Raw genomic sequence first — 27,704 nt, 5'->3', positions numbered from 1 at the left:
ACCTAACAACCATCTGGTACACATTTATATCTTTACAAAGCTTTAGCTTTCCATTGCAAAGAAGTTCTCTATGTATTTGCAGCATATGGTTCAGGAAATCTTTTTTTCGGAGAATGTGTCCCTTAGGCATATATTTCCTCTAGATTACTGTATTAAGAAATGTTTTTTCTTTAGCCATACTTAAGGCTTTTCCTTAGAATTCCCCCTTTAAGCACATCTAAGGTGAGAGTGTCTGGACAGAGATATGGGCATATAAATGCATATCAAACACAGGCATAAAATATGATTGCTACTTGGCAAGATCTGTTCTCTTTTACCTCCTTATCAAGCTATGACTAATTGCTTTCTTATGTTAAGTGCAGCACTATTTGTAGGCTGACCAAATATTGCACACATTATTGCAGTTTCTGAATGGGGTATTAACTTGAAGCCTGAAACTCCATGAATGCTGGCACTGTGGTTTGGTGCTTAGGGAAAAAAAGATAAAGAAATTTCATAACTTCCATTTTCTACCCTGATCTCTGTCCCTTTATTTCTCTTTTTTCTTATGGATGAGCACAGGAGGTGACAGACATGAAATGGTTTAGGGGTGAAAGTTTTCATGCTCCAGCATATCCTTGTTTCAGGAGAGCACGTGTTTTCCGTCACTGGACCTCTACCTGTCCTTTTGGAAACAGGCAGCCCTGCTGCAGGACTGCTGTGGAGCAGGCAGCATGTTTCAGAGTCCATCATCCATCTAACTGTATGTTACCAATGCTCCCAGCCATGCTGTGGCTTATGAAAGCCTTTTAGAAGCAGATAATATTTGGCTCCTCTTTTCTATTTGAGTGACATTAAAAGCTCTGTCGTCAACAAAATAAAGCTTCTAATTCACCATGTTAAAGAAAGATGGCTGGGCGAAACCACACTTCCTATCATGAGAGGTAAAAAATAATAGTGCCCATGTCACTGCCCCTCAGCCTGAAGTCTAAAGCTAAGTGATTAGAAGTAGTAGCTGAAGGTTGGCTCCGTAGTGGGAACACTGTGAATCTAACCAGTTTTCCTTGCTAATCATACCAGTCACAGGAGTTAGTTGTGTCCTTGTCCTATGCAAAACACAGTCCAAAGTGCTGCCATATATAATCCTGCGCAGTAAATCAAAAGGGCTCCTCGAAAATATATGGAGGAGCACAGACATCTTCTTCCTCTGTAAGATGATTAATATTCAGCAGGACTAGTTTAAATTATCTTAATAAAAGCTGCAGCTTTTTAGCTGACTTCATCAGTAGTTCAACCCCATGAAGCTGGTGAAAAGGCTGGATAAAACGGAATGCATGGGGTGCATCAAAAACCTTGGGAGCATTGGTGGCCAACATTTAGATTTTTGATTGCTAGAGTGAAATTGGGGATGTAGGTTCATCAGCTCTCTGTGCTGCCAAGAGCTGGGGCTGGGTGGCTTTAGAAGCTATCTAAAGCAGCCTTTTTGAGTTACAGCTTCCAGAAGTTTTATGTTTATCCAGTGGCTATTTAAAATAGCATAGAGAAGCACAATCTCTACCTGCCTAGCTCTTTGCCTTCACTGTGAGGCTCTAGATTTGGGCTCCTGAGGTTGTTCTATCTCTGCCTCAGTGAGTCTCAAATTATTTTTCTGAGCAGTGAAATAACATCAAGGGAAGGAGCAGTCAGAGTGTCCCTGCTAGGGCAGTCTGTAGCTTGGTGATTGGACTCCTTTCCAAGGGAGACTCACATCTAAGAAAGGAAAATTAAATTGCAGAGCTGTTAAAAAGGAGGCAGGTGAAGGGAGAGCTGCTGTCAGTCCATGCAGCAGTATCTGAAGAGAAAGCATTATCTGCCATTCTGTCTGTGAATAATCTAGTTCTGTTAGTTTGTGTTTGAGCATGTTTCAAAAATCCCTCTTTTGATGAGCTCTTTCATGCAAATACTGTTACTCAGTGCCAAATTAACCAGGCCCAGAACTGCTTGAGTCCTGCTGAAAATAACTGTTTTGTTGTGTGTGCTGAAAGGGAACGTTCACAGATGTGTGAGGTTTTAAGGTCAAAACATTATGGTGTGCATGGAGTGTCAGTGCCCCCTCACCCACAGCAAGAGAGCACCCCGAGCCACTGGGAAGTCCAGATTGGAGCCATCTTTCAGAGACCACAGACTCCAAGCACTTGGAGCATTTTGGGTGCAGGTGTACTTCTCAGGATCTAGCTGGAAAGGACGTATGAATACACAAACACGTCTCTGTCCCAGCAAAACTGCTGTTAAAACTGTATGGTGTCTCCAGCAGGGCATGTCCTGTGCACATGCTCTTTTTGGGGGTGTATTTGCTCAGTGAGAAGCTCATCAGCTTTATTCAGGAGAACAGTAGCAATGTCTGGAGCAGCTGTAGTGGAAAAAGGGCTTGTGAGACCTCTGTCCTAAGAGGAGGCTGTGGCAGCAGCAGCTGGAGTTGTGGGTCCTTGGGCAGATCCACATAAAAAGGCATTGTCTTCACTTTCACTCTGAGCGGAAGTGATGTTCAGTTTCATGCTCATCTCACAGCCAGTCTGGACCATCAGCACAGACAGGACTGATGGTGAAGGTGCAGGCGGCTGTGAGTGCTTGATGGGCACTGCACGTTTCCCATCAGGAGGGTGATGCTGTGGTGCCAGCATGCTCGTGCTAGATAGTCCTTCATTCCTCCAGGACCATGGGATAGAGAGCCACTGACATCACCATTTTATAGTTTTGCTGGCATTTCCCTTCAGTTTTGGCCAAATTAGAAGTTGTTCCATTTAAAATTGCTTTTAAAATTACTATTTAATGAAGCCAGTACTAGACAGCATGGACTGACACTTCAGTGTTGGTCAGGCACGTGTACTGAATCCCCCCAAAGGATGCTTGACTCAGATGAGGTGTGCTCATTCTCTTCCACACAGATTTAGCTCTGTTGAGTAGAAGCACACGACTGTGAACTCAGTGGCAGGCCAAGACATGTGTGCACCACTTAGCACCCTCTGCCAGACTGATCTGGAAGGTTCAAATCCTCTTGTTTGCTTGGCGCAGCACTTTGCAGGGCTTTTGAAACATTGCTCAGACTAAGACAAGATGTCCTGTCACAGAAGAAAAGCAGTGTGTACATTCCTGAGGGCGGTGAGGTAGCGTGGTAAGTGACTAATGAGACTTGTCTTCCCTACCTGTATTTATAATATGAACAGGACACTCCAGTTCCTTAGTCCCAAGCACCACCACTTCTGACTCTCGCGCTCGACAGGGTTATGATGCTAGGGGACGCATGCTGGATTGGAAGGATCCGCTTGGTTCATCTGAAAATACAGATCCATATGTGGCAGTTTCATCCCATAATCATCAAGACAAGAAGGGTAAGGCCTTGGAAATGACATTCTGTGGTGAGGAGGGAGGGGGTGGAGGACTGAAGTGTAACTGCTTCCAGCTGGCTCAGAGTAACATGTAATAAAACTCCTGTGCTATAATTAAAAGCTTATTGTAAAGCCTGAAACTTAAACAGCCAATCTCAGACTCAGCCCTAGATAATTCACTGCCTGAGGAAACCACACAAAACAAACAGAAGCGTATGCCTTTGCAGTATGTGTTTTGCATGTGTAAGGGAAGGAGGGAAATAGTGGGGATTTAGCTCTCTTTAAGCTTGATCTCCCCCATTGTCTGGCAGAGGTAGATCCTCAGCTTCCTATTGTTCTTGAGGGTGCACTTTTATATTGCCTTGTTGTCTGAATTCCCAGGGCAGCACAGCAGATCTCAGCTCATTTCATGTTATTTCCGTCTCTTGAGGACAGAGAGAGATACTAAATGTCTACTTTAGTTTAACCATTGCAGTAAAAGTGAGGCCTGAGCATCAAGCACCTTTGAGAATGGGGCTGAAGAGATCATTATCGTATTTTGAAAGATACAGAGGTGACTGCTGGTGGAGAGCGATTCTCTGTTGCATTTTTAAAGCACTGAAAAGTTAGGAGTGGTTTCACAGTATTCAGCCCTGTGCTGAAGCACAGTTGGGTCTAATACAAGTGACATCCCTCTCATTTGGCTTCCAGTCCCCCATAGCTACACATACAGAAAATTAGACAGAATTATCTAAATTTGCCACTTGAGCGTGCTTAGAGAAGGAGAAGCTTTTCTCCACTGCAAGGATGATGGTGGCCCCTCATTTCAGCTTGGCCCTCCATTGTTCTCCAAGCTCCGTTTAATCCATGTCTCAGAGTTTACAATGGCTCCTTTGTAAATAGGGGACTTAGGTTCAAGTAGCTCCACTGACTAGAGAGATCTGGGTCCTTGTTATTCTTCTCGAGGGTGTTCTTAGATCGTTTCTTTCAATCTCTTCTCTGTTGAAGATGTTTCACTCATTGTGGACTAATTAAGTACTCAGTGGGCCAGGAGGAGGATAGGTATGAGCAAATCTCACTTGCTGAGTGGTTAGGGCACACACCAGGGGCAAGAACACACAAGAGCTTCAGTTCTTTCTGCTATGAATACTTGATATAAAACACTTAAAATATTAATTGAAATGTGGATTCCAGTCTCTATTGTTCATGCATTTTACATGAAAAACTCATTAGACAAAAGCATCAGCTGTTCCTGGAGAAGCTACTGACATGCCAGACCTGCTGCTTTGCATTGTCTACCCAAACTGTTAGGTTACTAAATCATACTCCATCCCCTCCATCTCACCCAGAGAATCTTGAGTTCTGTGCATTGGCCGTGGAGACTTTCAGCAAGAGGTAATGAGCACGTTAACATTGCAGAACAGTCTTGCATGAACAGCTGGCAGCAGTCTGGACCCAGACTGTGAACTTAGCGCCTGTTATTCACAGCAGCCCCAGCCACAGTGCCTCCCACAGTCCTGGGATATCCTGGATTTCTCACTGAACTCCCCAGGATTGACTTCAAAGAACCTTCATGGTTCCTAGCCATGAAGGCAGTGGCTATCACCTGGCTGGCTCTGAAAAGATGAAGCTTGAAGTGTTTTTCCAGTTGAGGAGGATGGTCAAATTATGCAGGAGATGCAGTAAAATTTCCTGAGATGCCATGGCAACAATTAATCTAGTAGCCTTGGCTTATAGACTTGATGGCAGGAAGTGGAATATGAAGATTTTAATTCTCTCAGGTAGAGGATGCAAACTTGTCTGCCACCTCCCAGCAAGGAGCTTTTCCTGTAAAAAAGGGAAAAACAACCATTTACTGTTGTACTCTCAGCTGAGTTTTAGAAGTAGCCTTGTTCAAACAATATTTTTGAGAGCTTGATCCCATAGTCATTCTCAGATAATAACTGCAAATCTAAAGCAAAAAAGTGCATTTCTAGAACGTGATCTGGCTTGCATGTGAGTTAAGCACAGAGCTCCTGTGCACCCAGCAGACATGTGGGCTGCTGAGTCCCAGCAGAGAAAGAATTTCAGGCAACTGCCAATCCTCAGAGTCAAAACCATAACTTAGGGTGCAAGGGACTGAGGGTTCTGAAGATGAAAGCTAAGATTCCTAATTCCTGCTTAAGCTGACTTTGAGATATCAATCTCATTTTTGTAATTACTCAGCTCTTGCTCTTATGTTGTAGAAGGGCAATTCAGAAAAAGTGATTTCTGGGTATCTTGTATGCTGAGGAGTGAAGGCAGATAAGCTTGCATGCACTTCTAAAGATGGCATGTGAACGACCTAACACTCTTCTTCCCTCTCATCAATAAATCAGTGATACTGATGACAGCCAAAATATAAGGCTTTTTTGCTTTTCTGTCCAGTCAGTTGGTAACATCTGGTATTTAAAACACTTAAGGTGAGAAGACATTTCTTAGAAAGTCCAGTGTTCCTTCTTCTGAAAGTAACTGATATCTTTCTCTCCTCCACCCTGAGAGATGGGGATGTCATTAAGCAGATCTGACGAGAAAGAAAAAGGTCCTTGAACCCAGCTCTTCTGCTGGCATCAGACAGGGAGCAGTATCAGAAACCAGCAATAGTGGAAGATCTGGCCCTTTATGTACCCAGAAGAATGCAGAGACATGGATGCATTTTAATGGCACTATTTGTTATGTGTGGGTCCCTATTTTACAGACCTTTTGTGAAGCAATGTTCAATAGATGGAAAGCTAGCTCTTAAAAGCATCTTGTATGCCAGTAGCAGCTTCCAGAAGAGTATGCAGTGAAAATATAAATAAATGCATAGCTGTTGGATTCTAATAATTTCCGTTTCAATTCACTGACTGATGAGGTGGCTTACATTCAATAGTTCCCTCCCCAGGGAGTAATCGTTACCAAAGAGCCCTATTAGCACTTGACAGGGTCATTTAAATATCATGCATTCTTTGATGCCTAATTATAAATATTGACAAAGCTGGAAGCAGTCTACATGCAATCAAAACAATGGCGGCAGAGGTGACCGCATGGTTGTTTACCATTACCATCTACTTCTGTGTTGTTACTCCTTACCTTGCCCAGTCAGAGCCGGTTGGCTCCAAAATTGCTACTGATTGCTGTTTTAAAAGGGCAAAGGAAACAGTTCTTACACAAAATTAAATCAGAAAATGTTATGCTTACTATCCCTCTATCAATATTTTGTTTACACTTTTGCTGTAATTTCTTTTACTTCCATACATTCACAGAGATAAAAAATTATTTATTTATTTATTTTAACACATTTTCCCTTTCTTTTGCAAGGTGCTTTGTGTTGTTCTTCATTGGTTGTGTCTAATCCTTTGAACAGTGTTTTCTTTCTTTTCCTGTGCTTACAACTTCTTACTGGTTGTGCTAATTGTAAAGAATCCACTCACTGCTTTCTTTTTGGTTACATGGATGCTTTGATGATGTCACATCCATCCATATGCTTCACTTTTAATTCAATGCAGGCATCTTGGGGAATATCTGTGGGGGCGTGAAGGGGGGTTCTTTAAAAGGGTTGACTCATGGGAATGTGACATTTGTGTGCCACAGCTTTACTAGCTAAATATACTCTGAGGTTGTTTCTGAGCAACATCACATTTCTTGCCAAGATGAAAATGTGTAGTGCAACCCATAGAGTGGCAACTATGCATTGCCATCCAAGTGGCATTTTCTTTTTGGCCATTAAGGAATCTACCCTTCCTATTGCAGAACAACAACAACAAAAAAATCAGCTCTGATTGGGCAAACTACCCCTCTTTCCACTTCTCCCCAGGAAAAAAAACAAAAACAAAAACACCCATATTCTAGAGTTTGTTTACATTTTGTTTCTTCTCTTTCTGTGTTTTAGTGTTAATTTATGTGTTTCTCACCCTTTTCAAACCAGTTGCCCTAACCTTGCCATCTAACCTTCCCCCCCTGCTGCCATTGTACTTGGTCTCCCTCCCTCCGCAGTCATGAAGCTCCTCCTGAGCACTCCAAGGCTTTACCCTCTACACCCCAGTGGAGCTGTAGTGTCTCTCTGTAGTCGTCTTACTAACAAGGGGGGGAGTAGACATGTACCACTTATAGAGAGGCCTATCTGGAGAAAACAGAGTGATTTTCTTCAGGAGTAGCTGGACTTGCTCCTCATTACCCTGCTGCCCTTCTCTGCTGCCTCCTGTCCTTTCTGCCTCCCTTCAAGAAGCGCCTCACGCTTTTCAAGTCCTGGGCTCATTAGCACAAATGCTGCCAACTACTCCGTTTTCTCACTCCAGGCTCTCTAAATGTCTGGAGCTTGCTTTTTAATCATAGTGTTGATAAATTGTCTGCAAATTCAGCTTATGATTTTGTGGTTTTGATACAGCTTCTTTGCAGCGTTCAGGTGGATGTGGCTGAGCAGGGCACTGAATGACAAAAGTGTAGCATTGCTATTAGCATGCTTAATGTTTGTATTCTTACTTGTCTTAAAACTCATTAAATTATGAGGTGGTATCTCCTCTCCTTAGCAAGCCTTTTTGTCAATATCCAAGTAACAATGGTAAAAAGCTGATTAGAAGCGGGCTGTGATGGGCACTGTTTACAGAGTTAAGAGATGTTGGTGTGTTTGGATCTCAAGAATGCTCCTGTAGATGAAGTATCTGATAGAACATTATTTTCTAGATTGTAGAATCTATATTATTAGTAGTAGTAATAACTGCAACGTTTCCTCTAGTACACAATTAGACATCATTAGCAACTTCTCTATTTGGAGAGGATTGTGCTGTTGGGGAGCCCATGGGCTTTTCGTTTCAAAACTTGACTCCAGAAGGTATTTCATATTGTACACAAGTGGTAGCGTTACTAAATTTTACTGTGATTATTGCTACTTGAAAGATTTGCCAAGTGCTGACAATGCTTGTCTCCAGAGAGTTTGCAAATGTTCAGGCAGATTCTGCTGCAGTGAGACAGAATTATATGAAACTTCAGGTACAGTTATGATAAAAAATGTAAAGTGCTGATTTAACAAGATATTTTACAAGTAGACATGGAACAAGACAAGAAAAAATCTGTGGCAAATAAAAGCTTTGGACTCTTTTTTGCTTAAATTAAACAACTAGTGTTAACCACAGGAGAGCTGAGTTTTTCACCAGGAGGTACATTTGGAGAGTATGTTTTTACTCAAAAATATTGCTATATGCTAATATGTGCAAGGATCTAGATAACTGAAAGTGTGTTTTGTCAGAGGAAGCAGAAAGAAGTTGTTACTATCCTGCTGGCACTTTGTAATAATTCAGAAGGGGATTTAAAGTGGCACAAAATTTGTCAAAACTTATCCTTTCAGTCAGTGTTTGCTGGTCTGAGGTGACAGGCCTTAGATATTAAAGGTGAAGTAAATACTCTGTATTTGATCCATATCATCAATCTCCTGGCACTGTCAGAAGGAACTGACTGATGGTAAAAGAAGTGTTAGGCTAACAGGAGGCGGAGATGCACCATAGTTGGTTCTGCCTGGATGGGGCCTGGGAAGAGCTACAAGCTGAAAGCATGTGTGCCTGGAGGAAACTGCACAAACATTGCTGTTCTTTCCCATGTCTCAAAAGATGGTATGCAGAAACATAAAGCAGATTGCAAGAACTTTGTAGTTCACTAACACCATCAAGAGCTGAGGAAACAATGCAAATCTAATCAGACTAGGTCCTTCGCTTACTATACTTTTAAGTCTTTTGCCCACAGTCTGGTAAATGAATGCTGTGAGAAAGGGAGTAGGGAACTGGCCTTGATTCTGTCAATGATTCTGTAGCATTTGGCAGAAGTTTGAAATGAAAGGTGTGGTAACCTGGATCTGTAGTGCTTCACAAAGGGATTTCACTTACACAAGATGACACGGGACTTAGTGCATTTAAACTTTTATAGATCCACATCTAGATTTAAAACTACTTACTTCTCCCATTAGGTTTAAATAGTAGTTGGTTGGATGAGTGTATGCTAAGCAAAACCACACAGATATTTTTTTTTCTAAAATGTTCCTAGGTAAATTAGCATTAGCTTAATGTAAACATCCCTGCTTCTAGAGAGGGTGCTTACTTGAATTTATCACATATACTATCTGCTTGTGGAAAATAGAAAAAAAAAATCTTTTTTTAAAACAAACAATACAACCTATATTTGTCTAGAATGGCCCTAGTGGGCAACTAGTCCAGGAGCAGAATGTCTCAAAGCCTAACCCCAGCATACCTGCTGTGGAGCACCATTTAATTCCATAGCAAATAAATACCAGAAAGCCATTGTTTGCAGTTAAATGGGACCAGATATCTCAGCAGAATTTTTAATGGCCAGATACCTGTGCTACAGATCAGGCTAATAACTAGCAATAATGCCAGAAGATTGACAATCTCACCACACTGGAGTCGCTGGTATCCTGTGACATGCAGCAGAGAGCTGTGCAGTCAGGATTAAAGGAACACACCAGACTTGTCCAGACAGATGACACTGATCCTTCCTCTGTTCTGTCTTGCATGTAGAAGTTGCCTGCTCCCAGGTCTAAAGACAGCTAATTATCTCAGATTGCATCCTGCGGTTCAAACAATGGGAGTAAAAAACTAAATGCTAGTTAACAAAATGGAAATTGCATAATAAAAATTGTAAGTGTAGAATTATGGAAGGATGTTTCTGACAACAAACTATCTTTAAACTTTTTTTCATTATGTTTTTGTAAGTTTCTTTGAGAACAGGAGCAAAGAGACAGAACACAAGGCACGGAGAAAAGTCCCTATGTAGAACTACATCCTTAAGCCAATTTTAATAAAAATGTGGATTGTAATAGAACACAGGGGAGTTATTTAGTGTCTCTCCTCTGTGACTAAATCTTAATTTCAAAGATCCCCGGCTTATTTAGTCACAGATTTCCTATAGTAGCTTTCGAAAAGTGTAAGGAGAGGAACAGTTTTCACTGCAAAAGATAGGGAAGGATGAGGAAATCAAAATAATGGACTGGGACTCCAACACATAACAACTGCCTGTGCCACACGTAAAGAAATGCCTATATATAATCACATAAAATTTTCAGAAGTCAAAATGTTTCTATATTTTGCTAGCAATATGGATTTCAAATTTAACTACCAGAAGTGGAAACATAAGTAGCAAGATTAAAACCAAGCATTATTTGCTATTTAGGAGCCAAAAAAGACATCATTGGTAATAGAAGACGTTGTGTCAACGTGCAACTCCTGGTTATGAAAACTTTTAACAAAGCTTTTCTTTCTAGCTGTCCCCAAATTACTGGGTCCTACAAATTAAAGAAGAGTGAAGTTTAAAATAGAGCTCGTCAAATGTGGCTGCAGGACACAGCAGGTATCCTTTACCTGTAATTGTCTGTCTGCATAGATTTAAAACCATGCTATCCATTTCCAGGCTGCAATAAGCAGCAGAAGCCTGTCTTGCTAAAACGAAAACTGTCATTGCCCCAGGACCTTGATCTGCTTTTTCAATAAAAGAAGCCATGTCTAATTTGTCAAGGCAGCTGCTCAGGGTTCAGGGCTTTAGAGCTGTTGTTTGATGGACTAGATCCCCAGCTGCATTCATCCACAGTTACCCAGGGAGGACAGCTCACTGGAGGAGCACGGACTGCCTCGTGCTCTCGTTTGACCCTTGTAGCACTGACATATTTATCAAGAGCTGAGAATTCGCTGTAGGGTATGCCAGCCCCACAGGGCCACTACTCTTTATCTGGAAATAGCAAAGCATAAGTGCTGGACAGGATGTTAAGTAACAACAAGTTTCATTTTTGTGACATTTTATTGCGTATAGGGAGATGTGCCTTACAAAGATGCTGAATTGGGAGAGTAACCTCATCAATTAATGAAGAGATTTCCGAAACTGTTTTGACATCTGAAGGGGTTTAAAAGCAGAAAATCTAGTAGGTAAAAGTGAAAGTGCCTTTTGGTGTTAAGCTAATGCCAATGTACAATTAAAATGTCGATATACTGTTGAAGATATTTGAATGATTCATTTATATCATATAGGATGTGCCTAGTTTTAATAATTGTGTTAATTAATATGTCAGATGTCCTGTAGTAATTTTACCACAACATAAACATTGACAGTCCTGGTTCAATGCACTTTTAATATGATCAGTGGACTGTGAACTGTATAATTACATGCCTCTGTACAAATTACCACCTACATTCTTCTCATATAGATGACCTTTTAGTGAATGGTATCAACAACCCTTTCAGTATGTAGGAAGGATCCTGACTGACTCTTCTTTTTTTATTTATTTTTTTTTAAGACTGTAAAAAAGGTGAGCTTAATTCTTCATGTCAGGATGGGCTGGTGCTTACTGATTAACAACATGTAGTTAATTTTTTAAAAAAGGGAAAACCTGGAGAGGGCATCATTTAGATTTTGCCATGTTAATTTTATTAAACATTAAATACAGATAGCAAATGTCCTCATGTTTGGAAAGTAGTCTTTCCTATTAATATCCTTCATTTAGTCAGATGTTTAAGCAGGTGTAACTTGAGCACTTTAATAATCATTTAGTGAGACACTCTACTATCTGGTATCTGATTACTGTTGCCGTGACTTTTGCTAGGTTTTAATAATGTGTTCTAAGGTTTTCTGTGCCAGTAGCTGAGAAAGAGGATGGGAAAAAATATGTTGTTATTCTCATGTTACAAATAAGAGTCTTAAGGGCATTTTGTTGAGAAGTTCTGAAGCAGATAGTGCAAGTTTACCATTACATCAAAATGTGTGCCCTGACATCCCTGTGAGGGAAAAGGAACTTCATTGGCCAAGCTGTAAGTTTCTGAAAACTCTTGAGTCTTGTGTACCCAGAACAGACTAAATACACAGACAGCTCCATGTACATGGAGTTGTACATTCGGTGTTGGTGCTGTGACTGATAAGAATTCTAAGCACCAGCTGATAGTCTGACAGCTCTCCCTTCCCCAGCAGATCAGAATAAGTGGGAGCCCCTGCTGAAGTACATTTTAACAGCTTCATTGGCCTTAGAAGAGCTTAGGGCAGTTTATACAGAAGTTGCTCGGTAGCATTAAGAGGCATTTTTGGCACAGCTGTGCAATACAGCAAACATTTGAAAATGTCTAACAGCACATTCATCACCAACTTTTTGTTGGCCAGGAAGAATACCTGTAATACTCTGAAATAGTGAGTCCCAGTGGATAACTTCCAGACTAGTGCCAGCCTCCGACATCTACCAAAATGGTTAGCACTAGATAATAAACTGTAGCTCTCCCACCAGCACCTGAAGGTTGCTATCTTCTGTGAAGTAAAATCTAAGATGAAGGTGCAGCTTGATAGCATTGTCACAGCTAGGCATAAACTAAACAGTTCTTTCATATGCCCAAGAAGTATTTTTTTTAATTTGAAAATAACACCAGCTGCATGCTGTCAATAATGTGCCATCTTGTTCATGCTCCAGCCCATCTTACCCACAATTGTGATAGAAAATAAAAGAACAGCTGTTAAAAAAAAAAAAAAGTGAGGGGAGGGAAGCAGGCACATTTTTAAAGCCCTGCAAAGCTACTGTTACTCACTATCATGTTCATGTAGAAAGAAATAGGATTTTTTAGAGAGGCTGAAAGATCTGCAGTTACTGAACACAAACAGTATCAGCACAGACAGGGAATTTAACATGCACAGAAACACCTCCTGAACAGCAGCACATCGAAGCCTTCATTAAAGTAATTTCAAAAGTATTTTGAGAGGCACATATCTTCCAGGTGTTTTCTTATCCTTTAAATCAGAAAAATAAACTGAATTCCTTGTCAGAATCATGCAGTGTGAGTGAGACAGAAGCCATAATGCTGGGTAAACACTGAGTACCGGTTGTTGTTAAAGAAGCTAACAGAAGTGGTCTTGCCATGAGGTTCAGCCTCTGCCCTGCACTGGAGAAATATAATTCCTGCCACCAGCCTTTAGCACCCATCAAACTGTTCAACAATTTTCCATGCATATTTGTTGCTGGATGACTCCCAGTCAGAGGCTCTCAAAGGAGGGCACAGAGCCAGAGTCCCCTCTGCCCCTTTTTCTGCCTGCCTTCCCCGCTGATCCTCTGGATTCACCGGAAAGCCTACCCAGAGGTTCGGGCAATTGTGGCTCATAATGAAGAACATAAAGAGCACTGATCTTTTTTGCAGATAGCGTTCAGCTTTATCTCTACAGAACAGTAGTCTCTATTCCATGTCTTAAAGAGGTCTTACAGTCCTGCAGCACTTTATATGCTTTTTGTCTAAATATGACCAAACTACAGGCAATGCCCTGAGGCAGTCATTCAGTAAGACCAATTAATTTTCCATACCCAGGGGGATTTTTATATCTCAGTGTGCAGTTGTCACTCTACTAAACTAAATTACAAACATCAAATTAGTGGGTCTTTCATATACCTGGCATCAAGACCTGGAAAGACAGTACAGTTTATCTCTACTTGCTTATGGCAAGACAACTTGATAACATCAGCTGTGCTACTGCAAAAGGTTTGGTCTTACGTACACTGTGTTTAGAAAGGAGAGAAGAGAATAAATATATATTACTTAGATAAAAGAGGTTGTGATAGAATGTGTTAGGGTTGCAATGATAGGAAAAAGATTAGGCTTTAACCTTTCACATGGAAATTTGTGTATCTGTAGATCAGTAAACATATCTTGAGAACTAGTTGACAGATAGGAAAAAAGCCAGTCATGTTCCTTGTTTTAGCACGTACCTTCATGTTGATGAAGTAGTTTGCAAGCTCCCTGCTTTCCCTGCAGCAGTGGAAAGTACTGGCTTAAAGGAAGAACATGAGCAAAAACTAAGCAAACACTACAGTAAATCCAGAAAACTGGTGTTTGATCCAGTACCAGAACTGAGTGGAAGGCTGGAGAGTTGTATTGCAGAAAGACTGCTGCTTGTGAGATGCATAGTAAAGCAAATACACAGGTACATCTGCCTGGCCTGCTGCTGGACAGTCAAGAGAGTGTCTGGATGGGCTATTAATGTGGTTGGAGAAGACCCTGGTTTGCACACACTACTGTGGCTAGGTTGCTACTGGCCCTGAGGACAGCTTTCTTGAAGTTGGGTCAGATACCTGCTTGCTAAAGTATGTCATTTGAGATAAAGCTACAGCTTCATCTCATCCAGGGAAGCAGACTGGCTGGAGTAATCACTGAGCACATTAAAAAATGCACAGACAGGAAACATCAATGAATTTATGGCATCAAAGTGTGAATGTACATGTAGTGCATGCAAGGTGGGGAGGTGATAAAAAAATTGGGTCAAGAAATGCAGAGAGCTATAAATTTGACAGACAGAAAAATGCATGAAAGAAGCCACCACTGAAGACTGAAAATTAAGAAAGTGAGAGAGAGATGATGGCAGCACCAGAATAAGAAGTCCATCAGGGAAATACTGCCTTTTACCTCAAGATGTGGCTGCAGTAACCCTGCTTGCTTTACTGCAGATACTGCGGATTTGAGTAAATGTAACTGAGAGGAAAGAAGGCTTCTTATATTTATATTGGAAAAATAGCAATAAAGAACTAGCAGTAAAATTAGTCTTGCTGACTGTTAGGGCCAGCGTTCAAACTTGTCATAATTCCTCTGTCACTTAATGTATTCAAAGACAGATGAGGTTGTGGGACTGCAATACAGAGGGAAATGATAAACCTGGCATCAGACGTGTATGAGCTATTCTTTTGCCTACAGCACCAGTCCTGCAAATATTTCTGGAAGAAGCAGTCTTGTCTTTTTCTGATCACTGAGGGTGTGTTTTATTTCTGAAGTCCAGGGCTTTTGACTACACCTGCAGTGTACATGAGTGTAGGAGAAATGAAGAGTTAACACAGTTTGCTTTCTGGCACAAAATAAACAGTGCTGACATTGTAATTACAGAAGAGGTTTCATTCTCCCTCTGTGTAAGAGCAAACGTAATGTGAGGGTCAGCCATGGTCCTAATGTTCACCAGCAACCCAGCAACAGTCTGTGTGCATGAGTAAACATAGTTGATTTGGTCACATAGATATTCAACAGTTGAATAATATTTTCTATGGACCTCATGAAATAGGGTTAAAGGGATACAGCCTAGCTATTTAAATGTCATGGATGTTTAATAGATGGCTCCTTTGTTACTTCAGCTGTATTGTTTTCAATCACACTAGTAGCTCAAAACTAGCATTTCCATTTTTGTGTCTTTAAAGAAGTTCAAAGCTGTTTAGGAAACAAATTTTGCTTTTAGGTTGTATGCAGTGTTTGAAATTTAGTCCCAATTCATCCATAAGGCTGCTTTGAGCTTCAGCCTGCTAAGCAGAGCTGCTTATGTTGACATTCAGCAAACTTCACTTTTCCCTGTTGTGCAGAAAGGCCATAGTTCAAAACACGCTCTAAAAAAGGAGAGGAAAAGCCACAGAATTTCTCAGAGACAGCTTCTCTTTCCTTGACACTGTTTATAAAAACTGCTTCCAGAAAGGCACTGGGCTGCCCAGAATACATAATGCCCACAGCAGGGGGAAAAAAAAAAATAAAAAAAAAATACAGCATTTGTTCTGTGCCATCAGAGGAGCTGATGCATGCAGAGCTCCATGCAGTGAAATGGGAACTGCGAAGATGAGAGATTCACTTTGCAGGCTGCAACAACTTCTCTGGAGCCCTGAAATCATGCATATTCAGCTGAACATATGTAAATCTGGTTTAACCCAGCTGTGAAAGATCCCCTGAAGTAAACTAATAAGAGCAGCTGGATATGTTTAAGCTCATCCTAGGCATAGTAGAAATGTCCCAGAATGTGCACTGAGCTTTTCTTACGTCATTAGAGGAAACGCAGCAGACTTGAAAGGAAACTTGTGTTTTAAGATGCAAATTAGCATAAAGTTTGCCTCTGCTGAGAAAGGCTACAAAAGAATTAATTTGCCTTGACATTTGGATTTTGTACATCTTGGTTTAATTACTGTGAATGTCTGTGTTTTACTTTTTTTAAAGGACTTGCTATGTCTGCTTATTTCCTAACACAGAGTCATCTAAAATTATTGCTTGCTGGGAAAGGGTGAGAGGTGAAGGAAAGTACTGAGATTGGGAAAGTTCGAAATGATCGGCCACTGCATACCATCTGCCAGTGGGAGAAAGATTGTCAAGAGCTTTCTAGTGCAAGAGCTGGCCTTGAGCTTAGCCACTGGAACAAATAAAATAGGGCTGTCATCAGGACTGTAGCATCCTTTATCATCATATTACAGATACAGGAGGTTGTGTATCTCAGACCTTCTCCCATACCTGTAAATATAATAAACTGGTTTATTTGCAGAGATGCTGCTTAGAAGTAAAACAATTTTAAAAACTTCTAAGAGGTCCAAGACCTTTTCAGGTCTGTTTTCTGTTCATTTCTGCAAGAGTTGGAGTTGTCTGAGCATAAATTTGCTGGTTGAGATCTTGTAATTTCCATCTATAAATAAGTGCTTGTTTCTAATTTCTCAAAATTTGTAAGTGTGGCCATGATGTAAGTTTTGTATGGCCAGTGTGATGCAGAAAAATTGGATTGCATGATCCTAATTGAACCAAAACCAGATAACAAATCCATTTTTAAAATGTTACTTCAAGACTCACAGGTTATCTCACAGGGACATTTCAGGGACATTTCTCAGAGAGAGTCATTTCTCTCACCTTTCTTGCTTAATTCATCTAGCTTTAAAGAAGTACAAGAACGAAAATTCTCCATCTTTCCATTGAAAAAAAAAGCCACCTGTTTATCTCCTCTCTTTTAATAAATTACAAACATATTTTTGTATAGAACTCATGTCGACAGGCATTCATCAAAAGTGGAGAGAAGTAACGTAATTTGAACCATTTGAAAGGAGAAATAAAACCACCCATTGTGATCAGTAGATTAACCTATTCTGGAGGGATTGCTCCTGAAATAGCTCTGATTAAGGGTCAGAAAACATTGACAGAGGTGACTATGTCTGATCTGATTGTTTAGAACCTTTCCAAGGCTGTGTTACATGTTACTTCAGACACGTTATATATTTATTTTCTTTTCATAGTTTTGAAGTATGGTTTCTCCTCATACCTCTAATGATTCCCAGGCCTCTTGTAACTGAAGGTTTTTTCTTTACCAAACTCATTCTTCTCTCCAAGCGCATGCATCCTCTTTTTGTTTGCTGGATATCTCAGACTGCTGGCTTGGACAGCTGGCTTTGGGAGGCATCGGGAAGAGTCTGGGGGGAGGTGTCTGGACAGTCATGCAGAACTTCAGTTGCAGACCTTTGCAAATCAACAATACAGCTTCACCGCAACAGGAGGGGGAGACAAAAGTGTGCAAGCAGCTTTACCTGTGAATGTTTGAGGATGAGGAAAAGGCTGAGGTGCTCAACATCTACTTTGCTTCAGTCTTTAGGGGAGAACTTTGTAGAGTAGGGATGATGGTTGGACTCAGTGATCCCAAGGGTCTTTTCCAAATTAAATAGTTCTACGATTCTATGTTTTTTTCTTCCTGGTGGCACTGAGTCCAGAAAAGAATGAGACAAGATCACAAAAATGCATGGTAATCTCTAGTCATTCCTGGATTTGCTGTCCCTTTAAATCAGGGTGTCCACTCTAGATTCATCTGAATTTTATTCCTGTTGCGGTTTAAAAAGGAGGAAGAAAGCCTGTTAATACCTGCAAGGATTTTCCAGGCCGAAGTAGTCTTTTAGCAGCATGAGACTGCCTGTAAACACAGTTCTAACACCTGGAGACACATGTTGAAAACCTATTCAGTGGTATTTAAAAAAGATGTTCTGAAGCCCATAAAAATCTCCATTCATAATGAGTCTGTACCAGTGTTTCTTGCAAGTCTGAGCAGAGGGAGACATACATCAGGCAGAGAAGCTCGTATTGAAGAAATAAATTAACTGCAAGGTTTTATGCTTAAATAACAACAGTAAAGAAATGACTGCACCTTTCTGGAACAATGTCTTGTTCTGTGGAAAATCTCAAGTGATTTTGTAGGTGTTGGAGATGGAAGTGGGCTCACTCTTGTTTAGCTAGAGAGGTGAAGTCTTAAGGCAGCAATGACACTCACTCCCTGACTGCTGTTAATGTGTGGTCTAGACATAAATATTACCTTATCCCTGATAGTTATTTCCCCACTTTCCTGCCAAAACATCATTCTTCATTTCCCACCTCTGTGTTTCAGTTTCATGTGTGCCACCATTTTGCATTACCATCTGTTGCAGGCAATTTTGGGAAGCTAGACAATGACAGCTCCCTGCAGAGGTCATCACAAAGTGTTCTTGGTGCACATGGCATGTGGTCTGGGGTACACCTCTCAGAGCCATATATCATTGCTGGAACAGAGGTGTCTTTGTGTCCACCTGACAGCTAACCATAAACCCAAACTGAAAGGCATTAGGTAAGCCAGTAATTCAGCTTCATCAGGGTCCCAAGTGAAATGCCTCTGCGCAAATGCACACAGCATGGGGAGCAAACAGGAGGAGCTAGACACGTGTGTGTGATCTTACTGGCATCACAAAGACCTGGTGAGATGGCTCCTATAACTGGAGTGTTGGAATGGAAGGATGCAGGCTCTTTAGGAAGGACAGGGAGGGAAGATGATGAAGGCGTGTTACCCTCTACATCACTAACCACCTGGAGTGCATGGAGTTCTGCCTGGGGATGGATGAGGAGCTGACTGAGACCTTATGGGTCAGGATTAAAGGGAGGACAAAGACAGGGGCCATTACAGTGGGGATCTGCTACAGGCCACCCAACCAGGAAGACTGAGCATATGAGGCCCTTTATAGACAGACCTCTATTGAATGTGAGGAGTAGCCTCACGTTCACAAGCCCTGATCCTCACCCCCCACCCTGGGAGAACTTCAATCATCCCAGTATCTGCTAGAGGGACAACACAGTGGGGCGTAAGCAATCCAAGAGATTCCTGGAATGCATTGATGATAACTTTCTTCTCCAACTGATAGAGAAGCCAATAAGAAAAGGTACTATGATGGACCTTGTTCTCACCAACAAGGAAGGGGTGATGGAGAATATGAAGCTCAAGGGCAGCCTTGGCTGCAGAGGCCATGAAATAGTTGAGTTCAGGATCCCTAGGGAAACAAGGAGGATGCACAGCAAGCTCACTACCCTGGTCTTCAGGAGATCAGACTGTCCTCTCAAGGGACCTGCTTGGTAGAGTACTGTGGGATAAAGTCCTGGAGGGCAGAGGGGCAAATAAAGCTGGTTAATATTCAAGGATCATCTCCTACAAGCTCAGGACCAATACATCCAAACAAAGAGGGAGTCAGGCAAAAATACCAGAAGTCCTGCATGGATGACCAAGCTGCTTCTAGACAAACTCAGACACAGTAAGCAAGTCTAAGGACAGGTAGACTCGTTAGTAGGTCAAGAAAGGTTCTCCTCCCCCTCTCTTCTGCCTTGGTGAGGCTGCATCTGGAATATTGTGTCCAGTTCTGGGCCCCTCAGTTCCAGAAGGACAGGGAACTGCTGGAAAGAGTCCAGCGCAGAGCCACAAAAATGATTAAGGGAGTGGAACATCTCCCTTATGAGGAAAGGCTGAGGGAGCTGGGCCTCCTGAGCTTGGAGGAGACTGAGGGGTGACCTCATCAAAGTTTACAAATATGTTAAGAGGGAGTGTCAGGAGGACAGAGCCAGGCTTTTTTCAGTGATGTCCAGTGATAGGACAAGGGGCAGTGGGTGCAAACTGGAACACAGGAGGTTCTACGTAAACATCAGAAAAAACTTCTTTCCTGTGAGAGTGACAGAGCACTGGAACAGGCTGCCCAGAGAGTCTCCTTCGCTGGAGACATTCAAAACCCACCTGGACAAGTTCCTGTGTGATGTGCTCTAGGTGACCCTGCCCCCTAAGATTCTGTGATTCTGTGGATACAGAGAAATTGTCCAAGGACTCAGGGATCAGGTTAGGAAAGCTATAAGCCTTAATGGGAGTGCATAGAAAAGCTTTTATTCATATTCATATTTTATTCATATATCAGTGATAAAAGGAAAACTGTAAAATAGTAAAATGTGCGTCCTCTCTGGAAGGAAACAGGAGACCTGGTTACCTGGAATATGGAGAAGGCTGAGGTACTCATCAAATTTTTTGCCTCAAGTCTTCACTGGCAAGTGCTTAAGACACACTGTCCAAGTCACAGAAGGCAAAGGCAGGGACTGGGAGACTTAAGATCTGCCAACTGTAGTGCTGGATCAGGTTCAAGACCATGTAAGGAACCTGAATGTGGCCAAGTCCATGGGACCTGATGAGATACACCTGCACGTCCTGAAGGAATCACAGAATCTTAGAGGTTGGAAGGAACCTTGAAAGAAGATCTAGTCAAACCTCCCTGCCACAGGAGGATCACCTAGAGTACATCACACAGCAATGCATCTAGGTGAGTTTTGAATGTCTCCAGTAAAGGAGACTCCACAACCTCTCTGGGCAGCCTGTTCCAATGTTCTGAAGGATGCTGTGGATGAAGTTACTAAGCCACTATCTATCATATTTGAAAAGTCATGGTAGTCGCATGAGGTTCCCACTGACTGGAAAATGGGAAACATAACCCCCATTTTCAAAAAGGTAAGAAAGGAAGACCCAGGGAACTACAGGCCAGTCAGTCACCTCAATGCCTGGCAAGATCATGGAGATGATCCTCCTGACGGGTCTGCTACGGCACATGGAGAATGAGGAGGTGATTGGTGAAAGCCAACATGGCTTCGTTAAAGTCAAATAGTACCTGACAAATTCAGTGGCCTACTGCAACAGGGTAACAGCATTGGTGGATCAGGGAAGAGCAACTGATGGCATCTACCTGGACTTGCGCAAAGCATTTGACACTGGCCTGCAAAACACGCTTGTATATAAATTGGAGACACAAGGACTTGACAGATGGACCACTCAATTGATAAGGAATTGGCAGGATGGTCACACTCGAAGAGTTGTCGTCGATGGCTCAATGTCCAGCTGGAGAACCAGTGAGTGGTGTTCCCCAAGTGTCAGTACTCAGACCGGTGCTGTTTAACATCTTTGTGGGTGACATGGACAGGGACTGACTGCATCCTCCACACATTTGCTAATAAGACCAACCTGTTTGGTATGGTTGGCATGTTGGAGGGAAGGGATGCCATCCAGAGGGACCTTGACAGGCTTGAGAGGTGGATCTGTGCAATCTGCATGAAGTTCAGAAAGGCCAATCGCAAGTTCCTGCACCTGGGTTGGAGCAATCCCAAGCACAAATACAGTTTGAGCGGAGAATGGATTAAAAACAGCCCTGAAGAAAAGGACTTAGTGGTGTTGGTTGATGAAAATCTCAACATGAGCCAGCAATGTGCTGAAGCCCAGAAAGCCAACTGTGTCTTGGGCTGCATCAAAAGAAGTGTGGCCAGCAGGTCAAGGGAGGTGATTTTCCCCCTCTTCTCCGCTTTTGTTGGATCCCACCTGGAGTACTGTATTCAGTTCTGGAGTCCAAAGGACATGGAGGTGTTGGAGTGAGTCTAAAAGAGGGCCATGAAACTGATCAGAGGGCTGGAGCACCTGTCTCATGAAGAAGGGCTGAGAGAGTTGGGGTTGCTCAGCCTGGAGAAGAGAAGGCTTCAAGGAGATCTTACAGAGGCCTTCCAGTACCTGAAGGGGGTCTAACAGGAAAACTGGAGAGGGGCTTTATACAAGGGCATGTGGTGATAGGACAAGGGGGAATGGTTTTAAACTGAAAGAGAGAAGATTTAGATTAAGTATTAGGAAGAAGTTATTTCCTGTGAAGGTGGTGGGACACAGGTTGCACAGGGAAGTTGTGGATGCCTCATGCCTGGAAGTGTTCAAGGCCAGGTGAAATGTAGAACCTAGACTTAGAAGAATGTGACTGTAAAGTTCTACTTGATGCTCTGCTACCCAAGTCCTCATAGAAAAATGAGACAAAGAAATTTAGGCTGTATCATGGAATGTTTCTTCTTATATTGTACATGCTAAAAGGACACAGCTCCTTTGGTGGCCCTCTGGAGTTGATGTCTCCTTTCTGCAGATGCTTATTAATTGCTGTTCTCCTAAGACAGCCACCATACTTCAGATATCTTTCCAGGTAGACTTTTGATCAATACTTTTCAAATGCAGTTTTTCAGCTGGTTTTAGCTCACTTTCTCTTGCTTCTGAGAAAATAAGTTGAAGACTTTACAGAAGTCAAAGGGTATCATTCTTTATGTTTCCCCATTAAAAGTAAGCTATTTATCCTGTCAAGTAAAGGAATTTTTTTGATTGTTTTAATGTAATTTAGTATTTGCAAATTTGTTTTGGATGCACATTAAATAGGTTGTTTAATCACTTGTTACAGTGTCCTTCTTGTTCTAAAACTTGGACTGGCAGGTCTGTTGTTTGTTAGGTCCTCACTTTGACTAATCTCAAAGGCAGATGAAATGTATGTCCTTTTACAGAGCTCTGGATGCTCATACTTCCTCCAGCATTCTCCAAGATAGCACTCAGTGTTTAAAAGTTCCTTTGGCTGGCTCTTTATGCAGCCTGGGAGAAATTCCTTTATGCAACATGAAAATATATACATTACCTACATATTTATATCTCTGTTCTCTGTTCTGGTCAACACTTATTCCCTGACTTTGTTCTATTTCTGAACTCAGATCAGAGTAGGAATTTTGCTTAAAAATGAAGCCGAACAAGGAGTTAATGCTTTAGTCTCCATATCTTTCCTTATCTGTCCTTTATTGAAGTTTGTTGTACTGATACTCATTATTCTTTTTCAGCTATGCTCATGCCATGTATTCTTTAGAATTATAAACTCTATTTCTATGTGATTATTTCATCCTAATTACATTTCTACCCTCTGAAGTTCTTCTCTGTTAGAATTAGCAGGAGCAGAACATGCCCAGAACAACTTAATCAGTATTTTCATACAGTAATACTTTTTACACCATGCACGTCTTGCTTTTTCACTTGTTTTGTAGCAGATATAGAGGTACAGTCGTATCCCTGGAATAGTTTTGTTAATTGGTGAAAAGAAGAAACCTCATCTCTTTCATGCTTACAATGATCTAGTATACAGTGGAGCTATATAATTGTATCACCTCTGATCTTTTCTTTTTGCTCTTTACTTTCACTGAGAGACATTCAACAAGTCTGTTTCTCACCTTTTCCATAACTTTAGAAAAAGTATGTTATTGACATAAAATTTACCATCCCCTACTTTTTCCTTGCTCCCAACTACTTTTAGCTAACATGCTAGAAAAATACTCTACTTGTCATTTATCTAAGTACTAGCTTATTTCAGAATTGAAACACTTTGAAAGTCTGGAAATATTTTTCCTAAAATCCTCCTAATCAACCAGCCAGCACTTTGTACCTTACCTACAAGCTGTGATGGAAAAAAAAATTAATTATGTATAGCAGAATAATACAGTAGCATATCGGGTCTTCTCTCTCATTAGGTGAGTAAGAAGTGGTGATTTTGTGTGTTCCAGACTGTTACAGTACAGGGCATACCGACTGAGAAAATTAATGGTGATGTGAGGAGATGCAGACAAAAGGACACTGGATGAAATTACAGAAAGTTAGTGGAGGAGAAAGATCAGGTTTTCTACAGGAATCAGAATGGCCATGAAGAGTGAGGGATATCAGGTGATGAGTCTGCCTTTTCTAGTGGCCAGAAATAATAGTATATCACATGTGGGAAGACCCTGAAGTCATAAGATCAGTTGTGATTGACAAGGGACAGACGATGACTTATCTGGAAGACTTCAGGGAGTTAGATAAGTACATTTTTGCTCAAAGGGACATAGCTTGGAGAAGTTTGTGCATGGAAGGTGTCAACTTTTTAAGTTGAAGCTTTCTTTAACTTCACTTCCAGCAATGCATTTCTGGTTAAGACTTAACACTTCCCTGACCATCCTTCCTACTCACTGAAGACTCTCTGATCCTCCAGTTAATGACTGCAGTCAGTTTTACAAGTGTAAATAAATGTGGTCTCAAAGTGCTGCACAGTGTAGCATGTAAATATCAGCAGGTGTAAGGTCCACAGAACATCAACAGCTTTGCAGTGAGATGTAGTCAGTGCTGAGTATGCTGTAACCACCAGACTGTGCCTCTGGTCTATATACAGCAATTTTGTATGTGGATTTAAATTACAGGGCTAGGTTCTATGACTGCCTGTTAAGTGCTGATGACAAAGAACAGAAAAATCTGCCTCTTAAAAAGCCGGTGGGCTTTAGAAGAGGATTCTGTTAGAAAGAGTTAATTTTAAGATTGTTTCTAATTATGTGTTGTTTTCTGAGATTTACTTTCTTCTCCTTATATTTTTACTATTAAGACATTTACATGAATCAGGATCATCTTTTCTTAAGCGATTATCTGCTTTTGCTGTTTATTCTCCTTTTGAAATCATAGTCCTCTATTTGTCACAGCACAGTAATTTCTGTGGCAAGCAGCTGTGATGTCACATGCAAGGGCTTATGATTTCAAGAGCTGTTTTGCTTCTAAATGTGAAGTTCCTATCTTGTAAGTGAATATCCCTTGTCCACCTAAATGCTGCAATTAAATTGGGACAAAAATATACACTATAGAAGGAATACTTTACCTGGCTAGAATACTTATCAAAAGTTTCTGTGAAATATTGGCGACTTTTCAATGTTCTTTTAACATAGTTTCTCAGGAGTATTTTGCATTTGGTTCTAATTCTGGACTACTAATACCTTGCCTGCCAACTACATGAAAAGACATTATTCTAGAAGGAGTTGATTGATGGCTTGGAAGTTTTGTAACTTTACAGAGTCTCAGGAGAGCCTTGAAGGTACATTTTCTGTCTTCCTGTCTCTCCTGTAATAAGGACAAGGATTACATTTCCTTTGAGTATGTGGAGTTTTTAATGCCCTGGCACTTGGACCCTCTCTGGAGAAAGAGGTGGGAGAGATGCTTCTTCAGCAACTTGTCAGGCTGTCGCTGCTCCTTGTTAAGCACTAAGAACAAAACCAGAAATGGGAGGGGGAAAAAAAGGAAAAAAAAAAGAAGCACAAAATAGAGGCTTTGTGCTTGCTTTTCATTAGTGTTGCTGGCTTGGTGCCCAGCTATGTCAGAAAAAAACTACTGTTTTTTCAGAATTTCATGGTATTGATTAAGGCTGTATGAGGGACCTCAGATGGAGGAGGCACACTTTGCCAAAGACGCCTTCTCTGACAGTGGGCGTTTGGAGGGACAAGTAAGATTTGACAGTGATCACTGACCACAGCACAGGACCATAAGATGAGGCCCTCAGAGTCAGGGCTTTCAGCTGAGAAAGCATTGGCTTCTTCACAGAGGTTGATCTATTCATGTGTTCAGAACAAGAGAGATCTTTTAAAATGAAAATAGCAAGGACAGTCATCTAGCAGACTCAATAGATTTCAACACTGCTTTATCTTCCATAGTTATCTAAGCATCCTCCTGAAGCGACGCATGTGACACTGACTTTAAAACACATGACAAGGATAACAGAATGATGTGCAGAGAAAGAAGCCTTAAACAATGAGGGATGCACTTCTCTGGTGTTTGCAGAGCTCTGTCTCCTCTCATTTTTTTATATGAATGGATTACTGTAGTAAAATTTAGATGGTTTTGGCTGAGGACAGATCAGGTGGAGAGAAAGGAGGAATGAACGCTATGTCAGAGGAGGAGAAATAATATCACTGACCTACTGAAGTCGGTGTGAATTGCCCAGAACCAGGATTTCAAGCCAATTGCACTTGCCCTGCAATTAAATTCTCTCCCTCCTCCTGAACTTTTTAGTCTTCATCTCCAGATCTGAAAGCTGTACTGACAGCCTAAGTCTGCACATGGAAGATGTAGCTGGCAGGTACAGTATGTCTCCAAATTTGGACAAGATGATCAAAAATCACCTTACAAAATGTGAACAAACCTCTTGGGGTGTGTCTTTGAACAAAGTAATTAATTATAATTAGCTTTTCCTCAATTTATTAACCACTGTATGCTGTTTATTGCAGGAGTGATTCGTGAGAGTTACCTGAAGGGTCATGATCAGCTGGTGCCAGTCACCCTGTTGGCCATTGCTGTTATTCTTGCTTTTGTCATGGGGGCTGTCTTTTCGGGAATCATAGTGTATTGCATCTGTGACCACCGCCGCAGAGACGTTGCTGTTGTGCAGAGGAAGGAGAAGGAGCTAACCCACTCCCGCCGTGGCTCCATGAGCAGTGTTACCAAGCTCAGTGGCCTCTTCGCGGACACTCAGTCCAAGGAGCCAAAGCCTGAAGCTATCCTCACACCTCTGATGCACAATGGCAAGCTGACTACCCCAGGCAGCACTGCCAAGATGTTAATCAAAGCTGACCAGCACCATCTGGACCTGGCTGCCCTGCCAACCCCTGAGTCCACCCCAACCCTACAACAGAAGAGGAAGCCCAGCCGTGGCAGCAGGGAATGGGAGAGAAACCAGAACCTCATCAATGCCTGCACAAAAGATATCCCCCCAATGGCATCCCCCGTGATCCCAACTGACCTGCCACTCAGGGCTTCTCCTAGCCACATTCCTAGTGTTGTGGTCCTGCCCATAGCCCAGCAAGGCTACCAGCATGAGTACGTTGACCAGCCAAAAATGAGCGATGGGGCTCAGATGTCTGTGGAGGACCAGAACGCCACCCTTGAGTACAAAACTATCAAGGACCATCTCAGTAGCAAAAGCCCCAGCCATGGGGTTAACTTGGTGGAAAATCTCGACAGCATGCCACCAAAAGTTCCACAGCGGGAAGCTTCCCTCGGGCCCCCGAGCGCCTCACTGTCACAGAGTGGCCTGAGCAAGCGGCTGGAGATGCACTCTTCTGCTTACAGCATGGACTACAAGAGAAGCTACCCTACAAACTCGCTCACAAGAAGTCACCAGACATCAACCCTCAAAAGAAACAACACTAACTCCTCCAACTCATCCCACCTCTCCCGCAATCAGAGCTTCGGCCGGGGTGACAACCCGCCGCCGGCCCCGCAGCGGGTGGACTCAATACAAGTCCACGCTGCTCAGGCACAGGCTGTGACTGTATCTCGGCAGCCGAGTCTCACTGCCTACAACTCACTGACAAGGTCAGGGTTGAAACGCACGCCCTCGCTAAAGCCTGACGTACCTCCCAAACCTTCCTTTGCTCCACTCTCCACGTCCATGAAGCCCAATGACATGTGTACATAATCAGAGTGGGGTGGGGGGGAGGGAGGACAGCAATTAACCAGAGGTTGCCCTTGAAAACCAGTGTTCTGCAACTGTTATCACTCGCTCCTCTGAGAAGATGGTTGTTGCAAGCTGAAGATGTGTTGCATTTCTGCTCTCTGGGAAAAGTGGAGTATTTTTTTAAACCCGAGCCATATAACGCATGGCTGAAGGCTTGCAATTGCAGGGCTCATCCCCACAACCCGCCAGTTCTTTGCTCAGAA

General features: G+C 42.0%; 1 protein-coding gene across 8 annotated transcripts in view; it reads left to right on the top strand.

Annotated features, from left to right (window-relative positions):
- SEMA6A (semaphorin 6A) overlaps positions 1-27,471 on the top strand; it is a 117,527-nt gene extending 90,056 nt beyond the window's left edge. For 7 of the 8 annotated variants that reach the window (XM_051642159.1, XM_051642152.1, XM_051642153.1 and 4 more), the window contains 2 exons: positions 3,183-3,347; positions 26,273-27,471. In XM_051642159.1, the coding sequence (XP_051498119.1) occupies positions 3,183-3,347; positions 26,273-27,462 (1,355 nt within the window). In that variant the 3' untranslated portion in view covers positions 27,463-27,471. The remainder of the gene's footprint in view (positions 1-3,182; positions 3,348-26,272) is intronic. The other variant, XM_051642160.1, reaches the window with a different exon arrangement.
- Positions 27,472-27,704: the final 233 nt, after the last annotated feature.

This window comes from Apus apus, chromosome Z, assembly GCF_020740795.1.
Source record: "Apus apus isolate bApuApu2 chromosome Z, bApuApu2.pri.cur, whole genome shotgun sequence".
In the NCBI taxonomy this organism is placed as follows: Eukaryota; Metazoa; Chordata; class Aves; order Apodiformes; family Apodidae; genus Apus; species Apus apus.
Note: the sequence above shows the minus strand (reverse complement) of the source record. Positions and strands in the feature narration are given on the sequence as shown.